This window comes from Gymnoscopelus microlampas (assembly GCF_963454915.1).
Source record: "Gymnoscopelus microlampas genome assembly, chromosome: 23".
NCBI lineage: Eukaryota > Metazoa > Chordata > Actinopteri > Myctophiformes > Myctophidae > Gymnoscopelus > Gymnoscopelus microlampas.
The window spans coordinates 20,444,981-20,468,261 of NC_139960.1; the positions used below are offsets into that span (position 1 = coordinate 20,444,981).

Consider the following 23,281-nt stretch of genomic DNA (forward strand, 5'->3'; position numbering starts at 1 on the left):
CAATGGACACCTAGTCGAACTGGTTTCACTGAATAGATACGAGGAAAAGTGAGTCTGGGTCCCGAACCGACAGATAGATACCGGTGAGACTCAAGGCAAAATATAACAAGAGCATATTTGTTCCTCTCAGTTGTTGTTTTTTATTGTTCAATACAAGGCTACATCGTCAGTGATGTTGTGTCTCTCCCAAATATGGGTGATATTAACTGGAAGAGCAAAAAAAAAAAAAAAAAAAAAATGTTTCTTTTACCAGTTAGTCGAGTGATTCTTGCTTTCTGGCAAAAGATAACTAAAATTCCAGCCAACATGTTAAAAAGGTCAAAGGTGACGCCAAATCTTCAAGCATTACCCTTCCACCAACTACATGCCTCCACAGGCACTGGTGGCCATGCTGTGAAGAGCATCCTGGGTTTGCTATTCATTTTCATATGGCACGGACAGCAAGACCATGATAAAGTCCTAAAGAAACGTCCACGAAAATAAATTGATTTCTCTCCTTTATCTTAAAACGTACAAGTCTTTTTTGATGCATTATGATTTGCAACCAGGCACATCTTTTGTTTGTTGTTGTTTTTTTTCCTTGTTCTTTTTTTAAAGATGGAACTTCAAGACATCCGGCTGACACAGAGCTGAATCCATCGGTGCTCTCCAGGTCGGTGAACATCCCTCCATCCCTGGGGCACGCCCTCGTCCCACCCCATTACCCCGGATGCCACCTGTTGCTGGGGGGACAGTGAGGGAGAGGGGGGCTTAAGAGGGAGCTGAAAGAGGAGTTTTGGGGGGGCTCCTATTATCAGACCTCTCAGAGTCTTTTTATGTCTCTTTACCACCCTGTCACTCCAATTTCAGAGTGGTGCGTCCTTTTGGCTTTCCATGTTGCCAAGTCCCGCCATCTTCCAGTAAAGAGTTCCCTTTAGATTCACATCTGCAGTCCTCAGCGTATTTTTGCCGTCACCTCTGAATGTTAGCCAACAAAAGATTTAACCTGAGGAGGGGGAAATGTGCAAGTCAACAACTTTGCAGTGCCAGTTGTTACCCATCGTTATTTATTTATGGTGATTTTAAGAAAATCTCATCCCACTGTCCCTCTTGTGGGCTGAGTTTTTGTGGAAAAGCTTTTTACCTGGTATTCTGGCAGAGCTCTAAGGAGTGGCGTGGCTATCGGAACAATCTGGTGAACTCTCTGATGGCCCAGCACACCTGTTTGCACTCCTCCGCACTGGGGAAACAGTGGGTGAATAGGAGGACAGAAAAAAGTTAGATTGGAAGCAACGTTGGAAAATGTATTGATGCATGCGAGAAATACCGCTTTTACAAATGACTTCTTAAAAAGAGATTAGAGGTATTTGCTGTCAATGATCTTCTGTGGCTCATAAGTTCTACACTGTCTTGGGAAAAGAGTCAAGTCTGGTTCTTATGAAACGCATAACGCTCAGGTTCATCCCATCATGCTGCTGAGAGGGCGGCTACAACAGAAAAGGTCCCGGGCGAGCCTGAACAAGACACAGGGAATCTGCATGGTTTTCCTGTGCCAGTTTTTCAACGTTCCATTGCGTGAATTTGCGTCTCCACAGCAGCCTGTCTGGGCATGGTCCTGTCAGGTATTAACCCTCCACAGCTACAATCTAACACAGAACTGCATATATATCCAGGGTAGAGGTTGCCCTTGGGAATGCTGTCCTAATCTTAACTAAGCAGGACATGCAGAATCTGCATCATCGGCAAGTGTTACCGTTTCTACGGTACAGCAGAGGAAGAGGGAACAGTTTTGACTGATGTGATAACGTTATTGCTCACCTAGTGACTTGCTTGTGGAAGTCTGTGAGCTGTTTGTGCGTGACGGTCACTGCGCCACCCGAGATCTCCTTAGGAAGCCCCTTCAACGCGTTCTCCAGCCAGCGGCAGAACGTCTAAAACGACACAAAGCACGGTGGATATTCACCACTGTCAACTTTTGCATAGCAGGTCAACAGCCATCCCCACTGAAGCTGAGAAACTGCCATCTAGTGGTAAGACGTTGCACGTGCATTTACTCACCGGCCTGTCAAACACCATGATCTCCCACAGTACCTCAGCCACATCTGGAAGTGTGTATGGTGGCAGGCAGAAACAACATGTGTGCATGAGCTGGGTCACCAGCTGCTGTCCATGTTGCTCCATGGCCTGGCCAATCAACTGCTTCCGCACCTCAAAGTCATCCTCATGCTGCAGCAGAAGAAAAACAATACACACATGTATATACATATTATACTGGATACGTACAGATTATGGTAAATCTGTATGTTAGAGCACAGAAATGCAAATTCACTGGATTGAACCTTGTACGCTGAGTACGATCTACAAGCTCACAACACATCGCAATGCGCCGCTTTGCGAGCAGCTTGTAGATTGGCTTTTTTCAACATTCCTGAAAAGTTTTGCCTATAATATGACATACTAAAAATAAGGAGGCCAGGTTTAAAGTGGTTAAGCAGGTCTGCATTTACTAATCAAATAATAATTGTGACCGATCGCCTCAAACCACTGTTCTTACCGTCAACATTAGACATTGCATGCCTGACAGAGCTTTTGCCACTTGTCACAAGGTCACTCACATCATTGCTGACTCCTGTGTGGATGAGGTCTCGGACGAACTTCATGACACTACAGTTGGCGTCCCGGTGATCCAGTGTGGTGGCGGCGATGGCACACTGGATGATGTGAACAATGATGCTACTACTGAGCAGGGTGACCGGACTACGCTGGACAAACCTGGACAGATAAGAGGGAGACATTAGATGTTGCGGATCCATATAGAACAACTAAATATGCAACACTATAATGATTCTGATAAAAGTTGATTCTGGTTCATTACATTTTATGAGTCATTCTTTCAGTGAGTGTGTCCATTAGTGGCCACACCCATACCCTGGCAGAAATCTACTTTTCAACCACCCACATGATGTGGTCAAGGCATTAAACTTATTATCCCATTAGGGAAATTCAGGTGGTCATGGCACCACAAGTACACAAGACAGAACAAACACAGAGCACTTCCCAACACCCTTACGTCTAGTAAACCCAATGTAAAAACAGGTCAACACTGCAGTGACATAGCCCTTGAGAAACATATTATAAGCATATCTACTAGTGTGTGTGTGTGTGTGTGTGTGTGTGTGTGTGTGTGTGTGTGTGTGTGTGTGTGTGTGTGTGGAGAGAGAGTATAAGACACACATACATGGCCTGATCGCAATACCATCAAATCCTGCGTTTAGTGCTGTCCCTCTCATTTAACAGTCCACTTGCTGAAGGAACAAAAGACTTCATACTTTCTTTTGCAGAATTGTTCCGGTGCCCTGATGGCTATGAGTTGCAGCCCATTGTGTACTAGAGGGCGAGTAGGGTCACATGCACTCAGCCTTAATACAGAATAAGGTCTTTGCACAGCTGTGTGGCTGACATCTGGTCACACTCAATGACCCTACTAGCTATCCTGATAATGCGCTGCAACCTGTCTGCATACCGCATACTGCCAAAACACACAAATCAGGCCAACAGACAGGATGCGTGTAGCATAGCCTTGTTTAACAGTTGCAAGACATATTGATCAACATTTAAAAAAAAGAACATTTGCTGCTTCAGTTTCTTTTTCCCTTCACAGGGACACATTCATTGAACTCCAGCTTGTTCCAACCTCTATCCATAAGTTCCTCTAAGTTTTAAAAATTTCAATGGGTTTGTCATGGGTTTGGAACTTGTTCTCTACCAAGTCTAAAATGACCATTTCCTTTGTTTTGTTTTTTTCACGTTACCCTCAAGATAATTGTCAGAGCACCACTTAAAAACCACCTAAGGATGAGTTGTCAGGCTTAAGAAACCCCACCAAGGCTGTGTCATTCCCAAGGAGGTTCACCACTTCTATACTGGTACAGTATAGGAGACAAAACACTGCCCTGGGGGGCCCCTGAGAAAACTATAAACACATGTATGAAACAGATAAAAGAGATCCACATAATTTACTAGTTTATGGCAGAATCCATTGTTTAGCACATGTGCTAAAAATGTGGTTTTGAGAGTGTTTTTTCTTCATGCAATGAGTGAATGGAATTGCTACTTCTGGTTTCTCGCTCACTGAAGCAACATAAAATCGATGAAGACGATCGACAATGTCTACAGTGCAAAATCTACAAATACAACTCCAGGTTCTACCAACATCTCATTCATTGTCAGTGAGTGTTACCCATTCACAGGGAACAATTGAACCCATCAGTCGTGATGCCACATGCAGTGCCAGTGACCAGGGGTGCACTGGTTACTTCACACAACATCACGCCGTTCAGCCAGTTCTTTTTTGCAGGACCACGCACAATAGCACATGCACCAGTGTGCACTTGCGTGGCTGCGAGCATGCGTACCCATACTGTCACACACCGCTACTACTGTAGTACCCAATACCGCTGTTGTAGCCTAGCACGCAGATTAGTTGTTGGTAGGGTAGGAAAACAGTAGCCCGCAGTAGGCACTTTACACCCCATTAGACGCGCAACCCAACCTCTGGTCACACGTCTGGTCTCTCCATTCAGTTGAGCGTTGGTACCAGTGTGTCTTAGTTGTCTGTGTGTTCATTGGAATAATTACAACTGAACATAGACAGGTAGCTTCAACGACAAAATACTGCTGAAAAGTGAGTTTAAGACTTTTTTGTGAAAGCTCAAACGCGTTTCAGAAGCCATAGTTAGGATAGCCTAATCTGATCAGCGTCGTACTGACACACATTCAAAATAACAATGCAAAACTAAATAGAATTGCATATGAAATCATCTTCGTTTCTCCACCATCACCTCTATTGATAGCCTATGCATTATACTATCCTACCTTTCTTTCTCTATAAATCAAAAAACAAAAGCTAAACAAAAAAAAAGGTTTCTAACTAAAACTACTTATGGACACGTAAACCTCACTAAAATGTATCAAACTGAAAATGAATATGTCATAATGCTGGTCAGAGCGTGTCGCGTGCACATGACGTCATAAAAAAGGTAGCGCCCCAGTTAAATAATTCCCATTACACTACTGGCAGTGACAGGTCATACCGGGTGGCAAGTCTGAACAGATCGTCCACTGTGTCAGGGTGGTTGCGCAGACCATTGGGCTGCTCCAACAGCAGGAAGGTGGGCATACAGAGAGCCTATTGGAGGAGAGAAGGAACACATTCCTTATTAAAAGACGAGCAGGACACACAACCACCAATTAAGCTTTGTAGAAATGACACCGCACTGGTAATATACATGTGCATGTGTTACCTGTAACATGTCGAGTAGTCCTTGTCTGCAGCCATCCTCCATACCATACTCATCTACGAGGATGCTTCCCAAGTACAAGAAGCAGGAGTGGGGATACACTTGGTACACGCTGACCATCTGGGGAAACAAACATGACTTATGATCAGCACAAATATTATTTATGATCAACAGACTAACCATGCAAGGGGCGGCAGTGGCTCAGGGGTAGAGTGGCCGGGTAGAGTGAACTGATAACCGCAAGGTTCCCAGTTCGCTCACTAGAGACACTAACACCTAGAGTTAGTGTCGACTTGTCCTTGAGTAAGACATTGAACCCCTAATTGCTGCCTAATTGTTGGTGCCTTGCATGGTTTCCATCGGTGTGTGAACGTGTGTGAATGGGTGAATGTAATGCACAGTCTATGTAAAGCGCTTTGGATGAGAGCGCTATATAAATGCACCATTTACCATGCAACTTCTCTCAAATACACAAAGAAGTGTTCAACGCACCTGTGTGACGAGTGGCTGTAGTAGTGAAGCAGATCCCTTGCCAACGCAGCGTACAGCGAATCTGAGACAGCGACAACAGCGCTCCACGATGCGGTTGTCAGCCTGGTGTGTGTTCAGGGTCTCCGACAGGACAGGCCAGATCTACAGGACCATGACATTGTTCACAAGAGATTAGGAGATTGACAGCCGTTGGATTCTTTCGCTGTAAAGGTTGAAATCACAGAAAACCAACCTCTTGGATGACTTTCTGACAGGGGTGTGACTGTCCGTTCTCTACAATCGGGTTTGTGTGTCTAGAAGGGAGAAAACGTTGTGTCAGTGAATAAAAACTAAAGCATAACGCGGGTCACGAAATGTTCCATCATCAACTGCTCCATGCAAATACAAAACGACTTATGTTTACATGCGTTCATGCCCGAATCCACCGGTGCAGCCCTTACCGAAAGATGACTGCTAGTCTGTCTAGCCACACTGTGGGGTCACCGGTTTTTCCATTACAAGAGTCCTGAGTGAGAAGCTGTGGGGGTGACACAGTAAATCACAACACATCAGTTTCTCACATCCCATAATTTCATTATTTTTGCTTTAACAATAACAATTATTAAATAAGACAAATAAAATCAACATTACATTTGGATTATAAGTAGTGTTATTAAATAAAAAACATAGTACTTTGCAGATATAATTGAATTCAGTGGGACCAGAAGCTCTAAAGGCTCCAGTTCCATTCAACCAGCCAAATGTTCTAATCTACTTTACCAATAGTATGCTCTCTGGGGTCATCCCTATGTTCCCCGGGTCCTATGTTCCCCATTTACCTTAGGGTTAGGGTTAGGTAAGCAGGGAACATAGAACCCAGGGAACATAGATACACTCCCGACTGGTTTAGGGCCAGACCTCTAAATCTACCTATCATTATTGTAGGCTGCACTACTCCCTCTTTTGTTGAGAAACTGATCCCATGAACATACTGAAACAGTGAGATTTTGAAATCGAGCATATCATCCGCTTCCACTTGACTTTTAGTTGCATGGTAAAGTATAGACTCAAGAACACACCTATGTTCTAGTTAATCTTCACTTACCTTTTTGAGGGCCAAGACCTGCACCGCACACAGGTCACTCAGACACTCCGAAATCTTCTCCAGGGGTAGACGGGCTAGGACAAGTGCTGTACCTGCGGAAGATCGGACAAGAACTCATTACAGTAAAGCAGTGTTACAATAAATGCCTAAAGCTAACCTTAGACTAAAGAGTAACCACTGACTAACAAATAATCAGTCTACAGAAGTACATTAAACACTAGACGGTGATAGAGAGCCTAGTCACCTTTGAGCAGACCAACAGCGGCTTCTGTGGAGAGGGCGAAGGTGTCGAGGGCACGGGCAATGTCCAGCAGGCCTTGGAAATGCTGGGCCATGTGGTCTCTGCACACCGAGCAGATGTTGTGGATGGCCTTGGCTGCCACCGATGCCAGAGGCTTCTCTCTCAGCCCCTTCATCAGGTAGTTCAACACAGGGTCTGCGGTAGGATGGTAGGATGGAGAGGCACGGTGTACAGTCACTTTGTGCGAAAAATGCAGGCGCAACATACAAATCAATTTAAGCATCGCATTGATGATCCATGGCGCAATAGAGGTGAATCTAGACCGTACCTAGGAAGCGGGGGTTTCTATCCACAACCTCACTCATCTCCCCCACAAGTTCGATGCTGGTGTAACGCACGGCGATGTGGACCGTCTCTGGAAGTAGCACAACCTGCTGCAAAACCTCCGTCAGGGTAGGGTTGTTCTCACTGCCAGGAAGGGAATGGGGTTTAGATGTTACATGCAAAGATAAAACAAGGAGGACATTGTTGATATATTTATGTACACCGAAAGGAATGAAGCTCTCACGGGTCAACGCTTTTAGCAATGGCGGCCATGATGAAGAGAACGGCTTCGGTCACTTCCCAAGGCGGATTACCGTCTTTTAAAGTAGAATAAAGCTGAGGAGAGTGAAGATGAGGCACGTGTGAGAATACAGGCTGTAAGACATCATGTATGAAATGCAACAAAATTACAATTACGAAACATTTCAGAACGCTACCTGGGAAAAACATTCCATGGAACCCACGAGGAAAATTACATCCTTGACGAGATCAGACACCCTCATCCGAAACTCCCCAAAGTCATCCGTGTCTTCGGGGATGCCCTCCTGTCGGTAGAACAAGACAACAAATGACAAATGCGCCTTTATAAAGAATACTGGGGAGTATACCTACTATCACTGCAGATAACGTTTTTAAATCTGGGAAAAAACCTCACAGATCGGAGCCAAATCGTTTCTTGAGTCCGACACTGATGCTCATTAAGTCTGAGTGGTTCAGAAAAGCGTTCCGACCCAGTCTGTGAGTAGTCCCAGACACCAACATTTTCAAGCACAATTTTACAAGGATTATCGCAGGGCTTCCCCCTGATGGTTGATGTTTTTGGCAAATGCAATTTTTACAATATAAGAAAACCATGCGGTTGGGATGTACACAATATACATGGTGGAAATGCATTCTCTTTCAACCTCCGTAGCGGTGAGTTATTTGATCTCCTGTCGACTCCAGCTACAGTAGCGTAGCAGGAAATAACTACGTACTCATAAATAAATCTGCACATAGTCAAATGGATTGTCGCCAATTTAATGCATTAGAGCTGGGTGATATGGCAAAATATATGAACACAATATTATTTTCCACATTGATCATATTGATATTTATCACAATATGATAATTGGACAATTCTGCCAGTTTTAAGAAAATGAAGAAACCAGAGGGTTCATTAAACCAGGGAGGTCCACAGCCAAATGATTGATAGTTAGGAACCAAGTGTGTGCTCAACCTTAACGGGTTCATAACCAAACACAGTATACAAATGAAACCAAATGTACCCGTACAACAAATTAACTCTTACGGGTCACATTTGAGTATTTTACAGTGTAGATAAAATAAAAAAAACATATTCAGAGGATAATACAAGTTCACTTCCACACTTGTTTTGAGTCCCTCTGTTACACTTTTCTCAATCACTGTTGCATCCACTTTCCTCTCTGCTGGTAATGTAAACAGTGCATCGCAGACACTGTTCGTTTTATTTCTGCTGTTAGATCTATACATATCAAGTATTAATGTCCACAGTCTTTAATTTTTCACTATCGAGATTGTTTTGTCACCCAGCCCTATGTCACATGCAGAGGTCTAAACAGATTTATTAATTTTAAATACTCAAAAATATTAATATGACTCAGTCTCACTTGACCATGTTACTGTGGTCCACATCAGCACTGAAATAAAACATCAACATACTATTTTGCCAGAAAGTCAGACAGACCTTTTATATATAATAACGAAATTGTGGAACTGAACTGCCAAAGCCGATTCGACCACCAACATTCTGAGTTGGGGACAGGCCTAGATTATAGAGAAGCAGAGGTGGTCCTTACATGGTCGGGGTCCAGTTGACAATGTCGGGCCAAGCCGTGCAACAGTCTCTGTATGTACGGTCTGAAGATACTGTGGAGAGCTGGATCATTGGTTTTGTACAAGTGCTCTCCCAGACGATACCAGAAGTTAAACGAGATCTCGACAACCTGGAACAAGATGAGAACAAAGTTATAGTACTGAACCTGGTGTGTGGAGAACTAAACGCAACACATGCAAAGCCTCTCCAGCAACTGTATGCATGTATGTAGATTAATAGTTTCATGGCAAGCAAAAACTCCTTTCCATCCCCAGTAAAAGTGTGAGTGTGAGTGTGTGTGTGTGTGTGTGTGTGTGTGTGTGTGTGTGTGTGTGTGTGTGTGTGTGTGTGTGTGTGTTGAGTGTGATGCACGTACCTCATACTGGGGGTGACCTGCGCAGATGAGCAACAACTCTAACGTCCGCAGGTCTCCCATGCCCTGGCCTGGACTCCTCACTGTGATCTCTAGAAACGTCTCACACAGCTCTGTGAAAATCCTGCAGTAATTCAGCACTCTGAAAGTCAAGAAGAAAGAGTAAACATTGAGAATCCCCATGAGGATCAGCATCAGGTGACAGTACGCCGTTCAGAGTGTCCTGCATTTGTCCCAACAGACAACTATAGATGAAAAAGTGCACAGAAATGGCTTCATGTGTTCATGTGTTTGGAAGTTGTGTTATAGTGTCTCGGAGGGGTCACTTGAAACCCTATGAGATACTGGCTGCTTTTCTGGTGGAACTGAGTGCTTTTTAAAGTAGAAAATTGTTATTTTCTGAAATGCGCTTATGATGTGGACCGCTTTTTATCATCAATCACAACTATAAACAAATGCAGAGCTGCTCCTCATCCTGGTTGATGGTCTCGCTCACACTGTATAAACATGTATTCAGCTTGAAATGGGACATCTGGGTGGAGCGGGGGCAAAGTTCGTGCCCCTTTAGCTAAAATGGGACATGTGTGGCACCTGGACATGGGTGCTTCTCAGTGAAAATCCAGTGTGTGTTCATGTGTGTAATGTACGTTCTTACTTGTCAAGGTCCTCCCGTGCAACAGCCATGTGGTAGGCCGTCTCCAGTGTGAGGACACCCTGGAAGAGCTGCAGGGCCAGAGCCATGTTAGTATCCACGTTCTCAATGGCATAGAGGGCCGAGCACACGCAGTCTGATGCTGCCTCGTGAAGGTTGGTGGAGGTCTCATCCCTCTGCTGACAAAGAACATGGAAGCAAGGAAGAACGCAACATCAAAACACCGGGGCCTCGCTAATGACTTGGACAGAAGACTCTGAGATATGCAGGATCAACGGGCAAAAACGTACACTGACTTTATGACACTGCACATAATCACTGATCACATAACTTACTATTTCACATTGCAAAACCAAGGACTCTGCTTTTATACACCCAAATCTATTTATATGTACATTTACATATACTGGAACGAATTCTTTCTACTTTTGTTGTATTATATTGTATTGACAATACTAGACCAATTTTACTACAGATGAAAATTTGCGCATCAGCTAACTCCAGCTAAAAAGATTTTCACCTATATGATATGCGCAAAATATAGACGCCATGTTGAAAGCGGTTAAGAAAAGTATGAGACTGACCAGCACTTGGAAGAGGACCATAAGGATCTGATTGCTGGCCATGAAGTTGCTGTCCAGAACCCCCAGGTTGAACCAGCTGCCCAGGCAGCGGAATACCTTGATCAGCATCTTCTCATCGTTTCCTGCCTTCTCTACACACGACGTCTGGAGGAACACATACACAAACACACACAGACATTCAAAGTATCATCAGTACCACGATTAAGCAAGAACACGGGAGTGGGGTTCCTGGTGGCTCAGCCAGTTAGTGCACAGACCAGAAATATAGTGCTCCTTGTGAGTGTAAGGACCCGAGTTCAATTCCGAACCCTGTATCATCTCGTATATTACCTCCTCTGTCTCTGCCTTTGGTTTTCTGTCTCTCTACACTGGACTAGATTTTTGAAATAAGGATTTTTGATCCTTCAATGTCGGCTCTTCCCATCATTGTGAAGCAGAATTCACCAAGCGTTGGATTGTTCACCCACTAATAGTGAACGTGAGCTGGGTTTAGACCGTCGTGAGACAGGTTAGTTTTACCCTACTGATGATGTGTTGTTGCAATAGTAATCCCGCTCAGTACGAGAGGAACCGCAGGTTCAGACATTGGGTTATTTGGTTTTGACTTAAATAAAGCATGATTTTCATACCATAAAAATTAGGTTTATCCAAAATCTTGCATTTTAATCCAGCTCTTCGTGTTTTGTTTATTTCCCACTGAACTTCATGTTCCTCTTTACTGTCATTTAATGAATTCATTGTTAAACAGTCCCAATAGGAAAGCACTATAGTACAAAGCGATACATTTTATCCCTGGCTTGTGATAATGAAGCAGGCCAAAGCCCGAGGGGAATTACAGTGACTAATGAGAGACACAGGGACAGATGTGAAAGCTCTTACTTCAGGACGGAAGTGAAAAAAGGCAAAGGTAGGAAACAAGATGGGGTCTAATAAATGCATCGCGTCTTCCTTGGGGATGGTCTTGATGTCAGTCGTAGACAATGACAATGTGAAAATAACACGTGGAGGTACGTCCTCGGCCTAATGGCAGCATGCACAAGAAATCTGGCACTGATTGGTCCAGCAGTTCGTGAAATTAGCCTCGGACAAACAAACGGAAAGACTAACAGACAGACCAATTACTACGCCACACCATAATTTATGAAGCATGAATTCTCCACTTTAATAGGATCTGGGTATTCTAGTATGGCACCGGTTCTCGGTACCCAATACTAGCCATAGACATTTATTCCATCCTGTTGGGGTTCCCCATCCATCAGTGTTGATTTCGTCGACTAAAACTATGACGAAAAACGTTCGTCGACTACCTTTTTTCACCGACGAAAACTAAATAAAAACAAAATAATAACTAAGCTACGATGACTAAAACTAAGACTAAATAGACAATTTCGTCAACAAATAAAAACTAGACTAAAATGTTAGTGAGGGACTAGAGGAGAAGAGATCCAGTAGAACTAAAAGACAAGTAATTTTATGCTTGGTTGCGCTCTGGTGTTGCACTCTGAAAACAGCCGATCTACAAGCTCACAGCGCGTCACGTTGTGAGCTTGTAGATCGGCTATTTTCAGCATGCAGCCAAGTGTAAAATCAGCCATTTACGACGCCATCAAGGCCCGCCAAAAAACATTTTATGTTTTATAATCTTATGATATTTAGTCGACTAAAACTAGACTAACAGTAAAACATTTCAGGTGACTAGGAATTTGATTCAAAGGACTATGACTAAAACTGAATCAAAACTTTGCTGTCAAAATCGAAACTAGTTCCCCATCCATTTGAGTATGATGATGTAACAACAAAATGGCTGTGTGGACTGTGACTATGGTCAATAGGATGAAACCAATGATAAGAAAAAGGAGGGTTGGTGAGCTCTCACCAGTAGAGTGACTACAGTTGCAGAATAGAAGGCCAGGTCCTCTATGATCTCCGTCCTGCGATTGGCTCCGATGCGTAACGAGCGGCTGTGGACCTCCTCGGGCAGCACTGTCAAAATCTCTATCAGAAACGTCATGGAGCTGATGTCGTTGTTGTACCTGGTGGGGGGGTGACGTGGGCAGAAAAATGATTGTTGTGGTACATGACTAGAAAATGCTGAAAAGTTTGTGAAATAACAACCACAAATAAAAGCGTTCAACTAGAACCCTGTCGTTTTCTTTTTCAATCCTGCACTCCTGGAAAGATCCTGATCACCCCTGCCCACGACAACACTTATTTCTATAGAAATCTGCTCCCATCCTGCAAACATGTTTAACGATCATAGAATATAGATGTATAAAATAGACATTTCAATTCCTAGAAAAACTGCTTCGGAGACATGAACTTCATGAGATGAGAGTCTGTCTGGCTACCCAGCTGTGAGTTAAACGACTAAGGTTAGTTTGTCTTGTGTAACGATCGGAAATTAGACAATAAGTTGATCCTTTGGATTCAGTCGGTTCCAATAAAAATATTTTAAGTTATTGACTGTAGTTTTTGATCCAAACTCATCCTTCGATGATAGTGACCGTCCGCACTAGATTAAAAACATTGTGTGCCAACAATATTTGGGTTGGCACAAACCCATACTTTCAACTACAGTTGTTTATTATTCTGTCTGCTTGAGCTGTGATATGAAGGAACATGTAGAGGAGGTCTTACTTTTCAATGAGGGTGTGAACGCATCCTTTCCACGAAGCCATCTGAAGGGCGAGGTCTGCAATGGCAAGAGCCAGCTGAGAGAGAAACAGAGGGACAGATGGAGACAGACAGGTTACACATGACACATGTGAAACAGGAAATGGAAGAGATGTATGAAAATCTAAACTCAATTAGCGAATAAATGTGAAGCATAACAATTACACATTTCTATTTTATTCAAAACACAGATACAAGCTGTATATAATTTTATGTTCACTTATTTGTAAGTAATTCATTGGGTCTCTTTCTCACATTTGTAAACAAAACAAACTACTGATAGTTTCCGTTCTGTTGTGGTAAATTCTCTGACAAGAAACTAGGCCATTCAGATGGATGGTGCTACATTCCAGGATAAAAGAGACAGGGGCCCGGGGGATTTTCGCATAAGAGACAAAACAATGCTGCTTGACAGTTCTCTGTTTTATAAACGGGTATTAAGTATGACAAAAACACAAATTTATACACAAAACACGATTTGCAAGTGGGAGAGGCAGCGCCTCAGAGAAAAGTGATTGAGGGACAGCGCCTTCACGGAGAAGCGAAGGGACGATGTCTTCACTGCAGGATTGACGGCTACAAAAATAACTACGCAAAGTGAAGGGGAGGTGGCTGGCGGTGTTACCTGTGTGACAATGATGGGTGAGAGGTCTTTGAGGTTCTGTATATGGGATAGAAGGGAATCCCGCAGGGCGATGTGGGTCTCCGGTGGGAGTTCATAGAACGATGTCTGGATCTTGACCTTCATTGTCTGTGCGGCAAAATAGCAGGACTCCACATCCTGCTTCACCTGGAGGAGCTGGTCTGATATCTCCCATGCATACATCTGCAAAACGAACAACACAGCAGGCACACACACACACACAAAACAGGGTTGAGGCGGTGAACACAGACTTGTTACAGTTGTCCAAGTGAACGTAGCATGCAGTTATAAGTCCAAAACCTGTCCCCCGTGGCCACAAATTGTAATTCAAGTGACCAGGTGGTAAAACAAAACCCCTGGTTTTGGACACACCAGATCTTGTCTGTTGTGTGGATAATACCTATATTCCACACTGCATTCCTTTCAGAATATTCATATCATGTCTTGCACCTCAACCTTTTACAGTACATATTGTTACAGGGGTGAATGATGTGTCTGCGAATTCACTTTTTTTTCCTTTATAAGTAATATTCATATTCTGCCAGTATTCACATACCAAATACAATGCTCTCTTAAATTAGCCTGCTAAAGCCCCAAAACAAAAGCGAACACAAGGTATATATGCACTGTCTATGTCACTAAACAACTGAAGAATGTAAACTCACTATCATATTATGTCATGGCCAACTGAATTGAGCTGTGTAATTGTTCTCCACATGCTTTTGAACAGGCATGTTGGCAGTGCAACAGCTGCAGTGCAGCTTATCAATGATCCTACATTTAGAATGTGCTGAGCAAGTTGAACCTATCTGTTGTGGTGAAAAGAGGAAACCAACAACCATGGGGAGGGAGGGAGGGGGGGCCGGTTAGCACTCAAATAAACATGCCTTTCTTCCAAGTTAAATCGGTCAACAAGTCAAGAACCTGAACCTGTAACTTTGAACGGGAGAATCGCAGTTGACAGTAACATCCCCAGGGTTGGATTTAGCCATTTATAACTCTGAGATGGTACAAAAATGTAACCAAATGGACCCACATTTGTACCCCGAGTTAAATCAACCAAGCTAACCGGGCTACTAGCTGTACTTGTGAGGCCCCTGGCTGAAATCCCCCGAGCCCCCTGCCTGCAACACGCCAAATCCCCCTCATGTGTGCAGCAGCAGAGAGCATTTCAACATTGGCCTTGCTTACAAAAAAACCTCTGCATAAATAATGAATTGAACGCTTCCCTTCCGCGTGTATAGCTATCCCTGCTAATATAATAGCAAATGGCTATCATCAGCTGATGTAGCACGAAAAAAATGTAATGCTAACTGTGAAGTAACTGTAATCCTAGCTTCCTCTGTTTTGATTCATTCATTCGTCGCCCTCCTGGGCTACAACACGCACGGTAATATGTATGAACCCCCTTTCCCCCCCCCCCCAGTGTGGACGTCATTCCCGTCGTATTCAATGGTGCTCAAACGACATAATACACCCGGTTCGGCGTTTTTTAAACGTTATGTTTGGGATTCCCAAGGAGTATAAGCACTGACTGAGGGCCCAACATTCAACGCCCTCCCCGTCGTCTTCCCCGTTTTCTTACCGATCTCTGTAGTTCTCCGAGCCACACGGAGGCTCGCTCCTTACCGGCGGGGTCCGGGTCGTGATAAAGAGCCTGCACCGCCTGGTAAACGAGGGCCAGCGTGGGTTTACCTCCCTCCATGGCGCGACGGCTTGTGTTTTCGACGTTATGGGGGTCAATATTGAGGTGGTGGCAGCGAGCTAGAACGGCGGTAACGTTGGCGTGATGTTTGGTTGTTTTTAGCCGGAGATAGATCTATTCGGCCCTTATGTGTCGACCGCCATCTCGCTACAGCGCTTCCTTCCTTTCCTTCCCCACCGTGCAAGCTCCAATTCCGTCCGGGTGGAAACCGTGGCCGGCGTTGCCAGGTTTTTGCGAGAGAAACAGGAACTTAAAGGTAGAGTAAGTGATATTTTTTTGTTTTTTTTGTTAAAAAGGTAAGTACTATATTCTGATAGTATTCATTGCTACAGGGCGTTTGTTCGGTCACAGGGGTCTCTCCAGCTCTTTAGTAAACATAACATAGTACATTTAGGTAGGTAGGTGACAACATTTAAGCCAATCAGGAGAGAGCACTGAAAATGCATTTTCTGTTTAATAAAGAGCTGGAGAGTGATAATTTAGGAAAAACCAGGAAAGTACGCTTTCAAAAGGGATTACCGTAAAAAGAAGTAACACGGAGTCAGTCTTAAATAATAATCAGGTTTACTGGATTATTTGCACAGGAGAGACTAGGTACAGAATCAAAAATATTCTCTACTGGTAATACAAAATGTTAATCAATATAACAAACAGTTTATCTTTCATTAAGCCCACCCCACAATATATCAACATGAACAGGGGCGAAGGCTCATCTTGGTGGCAAGGTTGTCTGTGCTGAGGCGTCATGGATAAACTGTAGTCACAACTTTCATGGGTAAGAAAGAGTAGGTCAGGGAGCAAGGACATCTTATATCGGCAGTTACAGAACTGTCCCTTCTGAGCAAATACATTATACTTTATGCAATTATCCAAAGTGATACAATACAATAATCATAATCTAATACAATAAATTATCCATCAGAGAGACATGGCTCCTTTTACTGAACAAACACTCTATAGCAATGAGTACTATCAGAATATAGAGCTATTTAACACTTTAACCAAAGTAAATCACTTACCCTACCTTTAATTGAAGGATGTTCTGATTGACCAGGTCACGTACGTAATGTCACATCCCGGTTATCACACATTCCTTCATAAGTTTTGTTTGGTTTATTATTATTAAAAAAAACAATATTCTCTATTCCCTGTTTGCTTGGTTGCTCAATGGATTTGACATCCTGTCAAATCTGATATGTCAACTATGCTGGCTGATTATGAGTTTTCATGGATAATCAGTTATTTCAATCATGTTTTTTGTAAATTCTATATATTTATATTTTGTTGTTTACAAATCATGTTCTATTAATATTTGTATTGTGTTAGGTAGAGGCCTCATATAAGCCCTTTGGGCTTCTTGCCTCCTCCTGGCACTTTTCTTTTCATATTTTGTGTACAGTATTTTTAATTTATTGTTTTTACATTGTGCTTAATAAATCAAATGTACAAAACAAGCAACCAGTTATATGAAAACAAGCCCAAAATAAGTAAGCCCTTCGCCCTTTAAACATAATAGATTGGCTATTTGAAAATAGCCGATCTATGAGCTCGAGCTTGTAGATTTTTTTTTTTTTTTTTTAATCTTGAAGATTTTTTTTTTATTGAATATTTAAAAAACATAATAACAATACAAATATATATTATATCCCACTCCCTGGCATTAATTATTTTCAAATGGGGGGGTCGCAACCCGCAACTAGCAATATTTACAAGCAACTGTACAGAAAAACAAGCCTAAAGTCGCTTGTATTAAGCCGACATGGCGACATTGACTATGACGGGAAGAGGAACTGTAAGCATCAATGTCGTGTTTTCACGAGAGGAGGGGGAAGGCAAAATACAAAATATATGAAATCTTAAGATACATCATGATAATATAGTTATTTGTTTATAAAGACAGAGGATGCTGCTATATAACACGGGCAATAAAACAATTACAGTCCCATCAGTTTGCAATTAGTTCATTTTTGCCTATATGTAACTATGATTTTTGCTCTGCAAACTTACCACTAGATGTCAGCAAAGCGCATAGTATTATTATCACGAGCATTAATATGTTTTTCTTGGCTTTTCTTGAATGGACAATTATACTATACCTCTATGCAATTAGTACCTCCAATTATCACAGTACATTGTGCATTGTTGGTTTTATAAGGCTAGGCAGTGGTGGAAAAAGTACTAAAATATTTTTACTTAAGTAAATCAAAATGGACTTGAGTAAAAGTACAAAAGTATTGGTATCAAAATGTACCATTTGAATATAGTTGTGAGCTTGTAGATTGGCTATTTTCAAATAGCCAAAGTTTAGATAGGGCTGAAGCGGGTATGTTTTGTAATAATAATCCAAATCTACAAAGTAACTAGTAACTAAAGTTTTCAAATAATTATAGTGGAGTAAAAGTACAATATTTGTCTCTGAGATGTATGGAGTAGAAGTAAAAGTATAGAAAATTGGAAATACTCAAGTAAAGTACGAATACCTCAAAACTGTAAGTACGTACTTAAGTAAATGTACTTAGCTACTTTCCACCACTGAAAATGAGCGGACAAATTTGTAACTTGAACACTATAGCATTGAAGCTCATAAATGGGTTCTCTCTCCTATTGAATGAAATTGGCAGCCCACCTGAGTATGTATTTTCTGTTTATGAAAGAATTGGAGAGTTGGGGAGACCCCTGATATTTAACAAACACTAGGTTATATAGCAGTGATTACTAGAGCGTTACATTTGTAACATAAACATTTTGCTGTGACCAAGAAAGAACTTTAAAGGAGTAGTTCACCCAAAAAAAAGATTATTTTCTATCAATTACACACCCCATGAAGCATTGTCTAGTCTAAGTTTTTATCGCATTCCTAAGCCAATAATTTGATAACCGGAGGTCTCTCTGGTAGGAGACACAAAGATTTTCCTTTGTGTCTCCTACCGGATTGATTGATTGATTGATTGAATATTTTATTAGGCAAAAGAATGTAAAACAACACATTTACATTTAAAATACTTTGTCTAACAGGTCCGTTCATAAAAGTCCTTGCGGACTTGTTTCCAATGAGGGCCTTGGGATACATTAGCATCTTTATTATTATCATCAAATTATTGTCTCAGGAATGTGACAAGAACAAAAAAATCTCCATGAATTCAATGCTTCATGGGGTGTGTAATTGATAGAAAATAAGTAATTATTTGGGTGAACTACTCCTTTAAGATACAAAATGTATGCATTACCTAAATATACCTAGATGCTATGCAGGTCTATTTACAACTCACAGTAGTAGGCAAACCATGTTCTCACCTGTTGGTAGTCTGTCATAATAACTATTTGTAAAGCTAACATGGCCATGTAAAAAGAGCCATGTATGGCTCTGTCCACTAAACAAGCCACAACATTTAGAGCAAAGCAGTTGTTACGTTCAGAATGTGTACTTTTTACATTTTGGGCCATTATCACATTTTGGGCTCCCAGAAGCTAAGTATACTGGACAATGCTCTATAGTACAGTGAATGACACTTTAATAGAATTCTTTGCCAATGACAACTTCTACTTTGTTACATGCATACAGCAGGTCTACAGCAGGTTTGATCAACTCAAAATGTACACAGGTCATCCCTTTATTATGTCATTTGTCAATCGACCCAATTTCGACCAAACCAGTCTAATCCAGTTCAATAATATTCAGCCAAATTTCAGGATTACATTGTGGGCCTTGGACTGTTTCCTTGTGTTTACAAACAAATGTTCCAAATACCAGAGAAAACATGTGATGCCACACAAATCTAGTTCTCCATTCTCAATAAATTCATCAAAAGCATCCTTTGTGATTTTCTGAAGATAAGGTTTGAAAATAATTAAGCATTGGTTAATTTGGGTTTAGGCTAAAAGCTGAACAAATAAATAATTTGCTACACGTCCATGGCATGAAATAAAATGTCATTGACAGTTTTGAGCAGCTTTAACTCTTCAAAAACATGGTAAGAAGAAATGAAATGACATTTTTGTAAATGAGAACTGGCTACGCCAGCGATCCAGGCCAGCAGCAATGTTTTTTTCCCCCCATCCCCTTTCCTCTGTAACATAAAATGTGATTTTGCATCATTTTGTGACATGGCAGCAAAGTGTTGGCTTTGGAAAGTGTTCCTCTGGCAGGCTGTGAAAGGCCAGTGGTTCTCAACCTTTTCAGACCGTGACGCCGCAAAGTAATCATATTTGAACTGGGGACCCCCGACCCTGACAAGCACTTGGAATTGTAGGAGTTGAAGCATTACTTAGCAATTCGTTTAGTTTGTCTCAGTTCCACAGATAAATATTACAAATTATTACAAAAAATGTGAAATTGTAAAAGTCATAAAATTGTCACTTTACTGTCATCTGGGGACCCCCCCCCCCAAAATCACGTGGGGACCCCCCTGGGGTTTCCGACTCACAGGTTGAGAACCACTGTGATAGACCACCTCCAAACCCAGGTGGTATCATACCCATGCACCTTGCATTCACAGCTTGGTTATGATACCACCCCGGGTCTGGGAATGAATTCTTCCTTCTCTCTTTACCTTCTTCATTCCCCCCTTTTCCTGAATGCCACTCCTCCTCATCACTCGACAGTTCAGGACAAATAGAGCACTGTGCTGTGTAGAACCGGAAAAATGTTTAATGTAAAAGAAAAACAAAGACAGTCATTCCTCTAATACAAGAAAATAATTTTAATACTGAAAATGTCCTTTAGAGACATACAATATTGGGTGTTGAATGTTTTATTTTTTAAGTATTTGAAGTATGAAAAACAAAATAATAATAATTGTATTATCCTTACTATTCATTTTCAAGTCTTCAAGTTCTGCTATTCTTTTCATAAATCAGATCAATATAAATTGAGCAATGGGCACCGAAGGAGGTGTCAGCAGGTTATCTACCTGTATATTAACATGTAGCCTACACCAGTGGTTCTCAAACTTTTTCGTGCCAAGGACCCCCAAATAGACATTTATTAGCCCGCGGACCCCCATTTGAAAAGATAAGCCAGGGACCCCCATAATAGAAGATTTTTACGGCTCTCTAGCAGTGATTTTCAACCATTTTAAATTTCAAAGACCCCCAGTTTGACATGCATTAGGGCTACAGACCCCCATTTAATGGCATGTATGTCTCTGGGACCCCAATTCATATTGTAAAATCAATGTTAATTTAACTCTGAGAGTGTACAAATGGAACCAAATGGACCCGTTAGGGTCCATTTGGTTCCATTTGTACACTCTCAGAGTTACAGACCCATAAGGGTCCATTTGGTCCCTGTCCATCATTTAGCTGGGGACCCCCTGGAACCCCCTCAAGTACCCCTGGGGGTCCCCGGACCCCACTTTGAGAACCAATGGCCTACACTATGAAAAAAAAAGACAAGCCTACCTTTGCATCTTTTTGCAAGTGCTGCATTTCTAGGAGATCTACGTGTTGCTGAAATGCCTCTGATGCTTTACTCTAAACGTGTTCCTTTAAAGTAAAAGAGACAGTATTAAATGATAAGGTGAAGGAAGGAGCATGTAGAGATCATAAACCGGTTCTGATCAGAAGAGGAACTAACTGAGCAGCAGGGAAGGAACCCTTCCTTCCCTGCTGCTCAGTACTTATGTACTTATCCACCTTTATCCTTCCTTCTCCTTTATCCTTCCTCAAATGAGCTGTTATCCAAGTCTAAAGTAAGTTGCTGTGTCTTTATGGTTGTAATCCCATGTCGCAAACGCTGTTTCGGTCTGGATTTGGAGGATTGACCCATGCAGGTCCTTCTCAGGTAAATCGGACTTATCCGGATAAAGGCTCATCCCATGGGGCTTGGGGTAACTTACTTATAACTCCAGTTTACTCCAGAGCCAGGTCAACACAAGTTTGCAGGCTCTGGTTTTTCCACGTGTGTGGAAAGCTCAAAAGCAAGGTCAATGAGAGGGAAATCGCTATGACCTGCCGTCCTTGTCATGACATACAGTGCATGAATGCCACTGCTCCATGTAGCCTAGTTTAATTATAGTTCCATGTTGTGTATCAGACTTGCTGTACATCACACTTTTAGGTACTCAAAGACAAAACAAATAACTTCATTGGAGCAAAGAAAATACATTTAAAAAATAAATAAAAGAAAATAGAGGCTACAAATTATGACTAAAACAAATAAAACGGTAAAAAAAAGAAATCGGTGGTGCAGTGGAAAATAATCATATATTGTCCATGAAGAAGGTGAATGCATATCTTAGAAGTTTATTAAAGAAGAACATCAAGCAAGCAGACAGAATGTCAGTCTAAGCAGGCTTCCGCCTCTACCTGCCCTGTGTCCCTTCATGTCACCCTCTTTTAAGCAGGAAGCAACGATAGCAGGAATTCCCCCAAAGAGGTGTCAGACAATTCAATTCAAAGGAGCTTTATTGGCATGAGAAAACATACGTTTACATTGCCAAAGCAGGTGTCATACCCCCCTGGCCAGGGCAAACCAGGCTTTGTTTATACAGGTGGGGTGTGGCCCTCTACACTGGCGCCCCAGTGACACTGCTCCACAACTGTGGGTGTGGAGGAGCAAATGGAATCTAAATATGCATACGATCATGAAAATGATAAAGCAATATTTGACAGACCAATATCGCCATAACAGTGGCGAAGCAAGTCTGAAGAGGAGAGTGCTCGTTGAGGGCTGTTTTAAAAGAAGAGATAGTGGGGAATCCTCCCTTGGATGAGCGGTAGATGTTAGTATTCCAGTGCAGAAGACTGAGCTTTGAACCCTGGATGATACACAAACATATTTGATTAACTGGCTATGTGCCAGCTTGATCCAATTATTAGCACCAACACATTCTAACAGACTAAATGGATTAAAACTGGGATGCTTACTCTTGGCTTTTTAATTACTTATAAAGTTACATGGTCAGAGTATGTGCCATATACCCAACAGTAAGTGGTCTAGGAATTAGAGTGATAAGAAAACAAGTACATTACATTACATTACATTACAGTCATTTAGCAGACGCTTTTATCCAAAGCGACTTACAATAAGTGCATTCAACATAGGTAGGGAACGAAAACTACTAATCACCAGAAGTCTTAAGTGCATTTTCTGCCAAAACAAGCAACCAAGAGTATACCTAGCGCTAAGGTAAGAGTGCAATATATCAGCTACCTATTTCCTTAAACAGATGAGACAATATAGCAAAATCAAATGAGCAGGAGCTAAAACAAATAAGTGTATCGACTAAACAAGATCCAATAAACAATACAACAATAAAACAAGCGTTCGTACAACTAGTTAACAACAAGTATGTGTTACAAAGTAACTGGGATAACAAGTATGCTATGTCATTCTGAGACCAGTGTGTAAGGTGGTTCAGAAAATAAACCTTATAACAAAAACTTTGTTACCA

General features: G+C 41.9%; 1 protein-coding gene across 2 annotated transcripts; it reads right to left on the reverse strand.

The window, feature by feature from the left end:
- Positions 1-116: 116 nt before the first annotated feature.
- tnpo3 (transportin 3) lies at positions 117-16,060 on the reverse strand. 2 transcript variants are annotated; one of them, XM_084050215.1, is made up of 23 exons: positions 15,768-16,060; positions 14,165-14,365; positions 13,504-13,577; positions 12,743-12,899; positions 10,867-11,010; positions 10,286-10,458; positions 9,634-9,772; positions 9,241-9,387; positions 7,858-7,965; positions 7,665-7,756; positions 7,425-7,564; positions 7,100-7,291; positions 6,856-6,947; positions 6,212-6,288; positions 6,004-6,064; positions 5,772-5,912; positions 5,283-5,399; positions 5,073-5,167; positions 2,595-2,751; positions 2,038-2,205; positions 1,798-1,910; positions 1,124-1,219; positions 117-985 (listed from the first exon to the last, which is right to left on the reverse strand). In XM_084050215.1, the coding sequence occupies exons 1-22, from the start codon at positions 15,885-15,887 to the stop codon at positions 1,159-1,161; spliced, it is 2,769 nt and encodes a 922-aa protein (XP_083906341.1). In that variant the 5' UTR covers positions 15,888-16,060; the 3' UTR covers positions 117-985; positions 1,124-1,158. The 2 variants fall into 2 exon arrangements, with proteins under 2 accessions (XP_083906341.1, XP_083906340.1); XM_084050214.1 differs by having other exon boundaries at positions 10,286-10,461.
- Between the last annotated feature and the right edge of the window lie 7,221 nt (positions 16,061-23,281).